This window comes from Conger conger, chromosome 13, assembly GCF_963514075.1.
Source record: "Conger conger chromosome 13, fConCon1.1, whole genome shotgun sequence".
Classification (NCBI taxonomy): domain Eukaryota; kingdom Metazoa; phylum Chordata; class Actinopteri; order Anguilliformes; family Congridae; genus Conger; species Conger conger.
The window spans coordinates 18,777,489-18,783,488 of NC_083772.1; the positions used below are offsets into that span (position 1 = coordinate 18,777,489).

General features: G+C 43.5%; 1 protein-coding gene across 1 annotated transcript in view; it reads right to left on the reverse strand.

Moving 5' to 3' along the window:
• LOC133107363 (F-box only protein 40) overlaps window positions 1-5,455 on the reverse strand; it is a 50,667-nt gene extending 45,212 nt beyond the window's left edge. The window contains exon 1 of the mRNA XM_061216354.1: window positions 5,315-5,455. Coding sequence (XP_061072338.1) covers window positions 5,315-5,455 — 141 coding nt within the window. The remainder of the gene's footprint in view (window positions 1-5,314) is intronic.
• Window positions 5,456-6,000: the final 545 nt, after the last annotated feature.

Genomic DNA, 6,000 nt, shown 5'->3' on the forward strand with positions numbered 1-6,000 from the left:
TCGTATGGGAATTTAGGGTTACATTTGGTAATAAAAGATTAAAAGATGTAAATGCAGTGCATTTTAAAAAAAATAAAGTGCAATATAAATTTCCATCCAGTATATATGCATATATTGAACAACTCAATATAAGAACATGTACTGTATTAATCGTTTTAAATCAAACTGCTTTTTGTTTTTGGAGGGCTAGAGTACATAACTGGCGGATTCACTCTCCCTTGATCATTTGTACCATATACTGCATGTAGCCTGTCAGCCTTTTACACTCCATATGAAAGATGTGTGTCTTTCCAGAGAATTGGAGACAGTTACTATGAATGTGATAACTGGCATTTGAAAAGATCAGTTTCCTTGTGGGTTAATATCTTTGGTCAAAAAAAGAAAAGTTTAGTTTCTTAACTGATTCAAATCAGACCTATGGCAGTTAAGAATTTTTTTTTTTTTTCCATGGCTGTAACAGTTTCTGAGGGCAAGGTTGCCCCGGTGACATATTCTGACCTTTGTCCTTATCCTGAAAACCTACACTTCTGATGGCCTGAGTGTTTAGCAGATCTCAGAGACTGATGGCCTGACTGTTTAAGCCTGCTTTGATGAATCCCCTGGGCCTCATCAGGGCCGTTTAAGCGGGTCTCAGTGGAACCGCACCCCGCAGGACAATGCCTGCCCTTAAGATGAGACGTCGAGCTGAGGCCCTGTCTCGCCACGGCCATTAAAGATCCCCACACCACCTTTCAGCAGCGCTGACCTTATCATCCCGCTCAGATTTCCACAGAACGGGCCGTGCATCTGGCAGCCTATTCTTCCCCCATGCCTCTCTCTGCCTGCTCAGTCCCTGCTAGGCTCTGACCCCTTCCAGTTCCCAAAAAGAGACTGTAGCTGGCTGTACTGCCTTAATCAAAGCAGGGAATATGAAATGTATGTAGATTTATGTACAGTAGATATGTATGTACAGTATGTATGTATGTATGTAGTTATATATATATATATATATATATATATATATACATAAACACACGTTTGTGCAGTATGTGTGTTTATGTGTGTGTATGTATATACAGTAGTACTTATGTACAGTATGTAGCTAGGTAGGTAGGTAGGTAGGTAGGTAGATATGTATATACTGCATGTGTGTGCACTGTGCAGTATGTGTTTATGTGTATGTGTATACAGTAGTATTTATGTACAGTATGTTTGTATATATGTGCATACATATGTACTGTGTGCTGTGATAGTTAACGGTTGTGGAGTTGTTGGAGTCTCCTCCTGCCAGGCATGGAACCCGATTGGCCATTGAGTGAGAGGAGCTGGGAGACTCCTGTTGTGTTAGGAGCCCAGTGAACAGAACACAGGCATGGTGCCCACCCGGTACCAGGGAACTGGACCCAGTCCCAGAACAAAATGGCTTCTAAAATCCAAAAGCTGTCCAGACACAGAGCTTGTACTGGTTCCAGTGATTGTCCCAAACACTAGCGACTTAAGGACATAATAAGATGTTAATACCTAACGAGGAGAACAGGTTGTTCAGCCCATGCATACCCGCCGTTTGGCAGCAAGCTGCTTTATAGCACTACATCGAGCCTGGAATCTCTACTTCTACTGCCTAACCTGGAAAGCTGTTCCACACGTAGACAGCCATCTGTGAAATAAATTAAATTAAGTGAAATACAATTTTATTTGTACAGTGCTTTTGCATGGAATACAATGTCATAACACTTCCTGATATTTTTTGTTTGACTTGCCTTTTGTTACATTCCAGCTATGCCCCCTTTAAAAAAAAAAACTAAACAAAACAAACAAACTGAAAATCTTTTATATCCCCCCAGCCAGTTGAATTTATGGTTATTCTGTGGTGCAAACTGCCAATAATTCATGCGGCCCAATCATACCTGTTTGGTCTCAGCTATCGAAAAAGACATTTAATTTTTTTATATCAGCAAACTTGTCATCAGTACTGTAATAGTCGTATTTATAACAAAATTATGAGATATGACCACACGGAACAGGGAAAACTTCTGTGCCTTATTTATAAAGTCATGATGATGTCACTTCTCTTTTCCCCGGGATTCTCTGAATGCTGAAAGTACATTTTTGAATGTGCCTTGTTCCCGAAGCAACATCATCCATCAGACTTAATCTGTGTCTACTTCTAACTCTGATCACTGCTCTGCTCCTTCCACAAATTAAGTCAACGGGTCTACACAAACTGACACGCAGAGTTTTCAGTTTTATGGAGGTTTCTGTAGGGACAGGTATTTAAGCCCAGCCACATAAAATGGCATTAGTGGCATTTAGCTGACGTGCTTATTCAGAGCGATTTACAATGCAAAGATTATTAATGTGACTTGCAGTAAATGATGTCTCTCCCTTCCCCAGGGTTACCTTATTAATAAACATCTCCGCATCTCCCCTATATGTCCGGTAAATGTCAGCGCACTAAATTATGAACGCAGCAGTTTAGCAAGGCAATGTAGAAGTTTGCTCTTTTCAAATCCCCCAAAAAAAGGAAATGACAGATGCAATGTCAATGAACTTTTTTCTTTTGTATTTTGTTAATTGGATCAGATTGTCTGATCTGAATTGTCAATAATTCACAAGATTTTGGCTGGTGAGAATAATTTGAAATACAAAGTTCTATTTTCATTTAACTATTTGTGAAAGCCTCTATGTTTGCGCAGGGAGATTGATGCACCTGCCTCTGTAGAGATCCCCCGCTCCCGATAATAACAGAGAATTTCTTGCAGGTGAAAATGATTTATTTTGATGTTCAATATATTTTGTTAGTGATTCGAGTCGCATCGAAATATTGTTATTTTTTGCAGTTCTTGAAGATGCATCATTTTGGTAAGAGAAACTGCTTTTTGAAAATATACTACACAATCTTTAATCTGGCCACGATTCACGGAACAGTAGTTCATTTTTTCACTCTCGCCATGAAATTAACTTTCACATTTTTTGAACGATGATTTACTAGATTGGATCCATTTAGAAAGCTGACTCAAATTGTGCAGTTGCGACCCGAAAATAACAACATGGCCTCCCCCCCCCTTAACAACACAGCAGTGTCTCCATTTCCCTGGATAAACACCACACAGCCTCATGGGAGGGAGGAAAAGAACATCCTGGTGTACCACACGCAAAAACATTCACACACCACGTACTGCACAGCGGGAATATCCTGGAAAAAAACGGTGAAGCCCCATAGAGTAAACTGTGCAGTCAGACAGCATTATATTCCTGGCAATTACAGGATAGAGGAACACCTGAAATGTTACGCTTTTCTCCCAATTTGGAAACCTAAAAATCAGCAGCCCTCCTCACTTCTGTACCTGTCATGGTCCGTCCCGCAATTCCCTGAATCCCGCTGTGTTTGTCCTGTGTTTGTGTGTGTGTGTGTGTGTGTGTGTGTATCCCCTCGTTTACTTGTTTAGCTCACCTGTTTCGTGCTTCCTCATTACCTGTTCCCTTTATATTTTGCCCTCGTGTGTTACTCTTTGTTAGATTGTTTCAGGTCTTCTCTGTTTCAGACCCGCTTTCTGTCTGTTTCTGCTTGCCTGCTCTTGACTATTTCACCCCTGGATTTCCCTGCTTGGTTTTTGTGATTTGGTGTTTTTGATTTTCTTGACTACGCTGTTGGATCTTGATTTATGTACTGTTTGCTGAGTCGTCCCGTGTTTGACCTGTGTCTATCCCCAGACTTATCTGTTTGCTCTGCCCCTTTGTTTTTTGTTTTTTTGGACTGCCTACCTGGTTTTGACCACTGCCTGTATTTTGACTACGAGACTGCTTCACTAAAGAACTTTATTCTTTATTCCATCTGTCTGCCCCTGGGTTTCTGACTCTGTCCATCACAGTAACCTGCTCTATTAATCCAGGTGAGCAGAAACCAGCGGGTGTCTCATCTGAAAGATCCAAAAGCGAAGATCATGCTTCGTTTCACTCAGCTGGGCACAAACTGAGCTCGCCGAAAGACACAAGCTGGAGGAAGACTGCATGTGTAGCCTGAGAAAGCAGACTGTACACTCTGAAAACAGGGTTCTGAAAGGGTTCTTTGGCCAGAACCTTTTATAGTTCTTTATGGAACCCTCTGTCATAGGTGTGAAGTGTGATAACTCCCATACAAAGAACCATTGTGCCTGACAAAGAACCCTTTAGCTAGATTGGAATCACAGGGTTCCTATTGGAACCATTCTATTTAGAGTGTAAGTGGCAGATGGACCAGCACTGGTCACTGGTGAGCAATGAGACGCAGTCACCCCTCAGGTCCAGAAAATATCTCTCTCACTCAGAAATGCTATGAGTGTTGGCAGCAGACCTGGGTCAAATTGTTTTGAATTAAAATACGTTTCTGTGCCTGAGTGATCTTGCCTGGTGCAAATGAGCCAACCATGATAACTCGAAGACAGGGTATTCCTTGGGTTTCCGATAAGCCAGACAAGCTCAGTAAAGCATTGAAAAGTATTTGGATCCAGAACACTTACGTATTTGACCCAGGTCCGGGTCAGTCAGTATGGCCGCAGTGTGGGTTTGATTCTACACTGTGTGGCCCATCTACACACGAGAACAGTGCCTTAAAAGGACTACCCACGAGTCTGCTCATGGACCGCCCTCGTTTCAGGATATTGTGCATGTGATCTCTTAAATGGACACAGTTTCACTGCACTAGGCCTTTCTGTTAAAGAGAGACCATTTCAGCAGGATAATTAGACATTCATATATATATATATCAGATTGGTATGGGTCGATGGTATTGACTTGCTGTAATAATTAATGCGCTTGCTTTATTTTGGTTGTCTGAGTCCTCTTGCATTTCAGTCTGAGGCAGTTACATAGGCCAACTTGTTCATATTTCCAGCTGAAATGCGATACGGATACCCTGTACAAGATTCAGTCTGTGGCAATATGAAGAACTCCATTATGTTACATCGCTGTGGTACAAACTGCTTAATTTCACCAGTCGTTCGTTCTTCCAAGCGATGTAGTCAGACGACGGGTTCTGCTGGAATCATGTTCCCCGAATCAATAGTCCTTGTCGCATGTCTTTGTTGTAGGAAATACAGTCGTTTATTTGTAATTAAAGCGCAGATTGTGCCTCCCTGCCCGCAGTCTGCAGTCAGCGTTTTTTTTTTTTACGGCACAGCGGAGATCTGGAGACATGTTGAAACGGAGCTGTGTCTCTGCCAGGCTCTGCCAGGCCCCGCTGCGGCTCACCGCCCTACAGGGCCGTGTTAAGCTGGCACCGCCGTCGCGCAGGGTGAGGGAGAGTTCAGCCAGCCCGGGATCCACGGGCTCGGTCCCATCGCTTATTTTTACCTACCGTCCTGCCCTTCTTTCCCCCTGCGGGGATGCAAGGGAAGGATGGAGAAACGGAGGAAGGTCCCGGCTCTTTCACGCGTCCGTTTGAAGCCACGGCGGTCACAGCTGAGGCAGACGGGGAGAGGTGGGCCCACAGATCCATCGCTTATATGTCACGTGTTCTGAAAAAAGAGGCTTACTTTTTTCCCTGTGCAAGAATCCTTTGAGAGCCTCTTAGCTCCTCAGTACTAGCTCTCTCAAGGAGCATGTAGTAAAGGGGGTTGGAATGTCTTTAAAGACAGAGGACCATGATCAATTTCTGGGTCCGTGGAGAACTGAGGAGACAAGGACAGATAACACAAGCGATTGGAATGAGCCCATTGTCTCACTGCTGTTTAGTGACCCCTGCTGGTTGATTAGGAAACTACAGCGTGAGGCTAGAGCTGCACATAATGCTTCTTCTTCTGACACACGTCTGTGGAAGTAGGGCCGTGGTGTGAAACTAGGCAGCTGGCAGCATGGCTGCCTCTGTGAGCAGAGTGTGTGCTTGTCTACAGCCTCCAGGCAGTGGACACTGCAGCTGCGCATGCATGTGGGTGGGGAGGCAATGCAAAGTGGGGATTAAATCACGGGGGGGGAGCTGGGGGGCAAAGAAAATACTGCCAAGCATATGGATGTCCCAAGAGACAACAAAACCAGCTCAATATT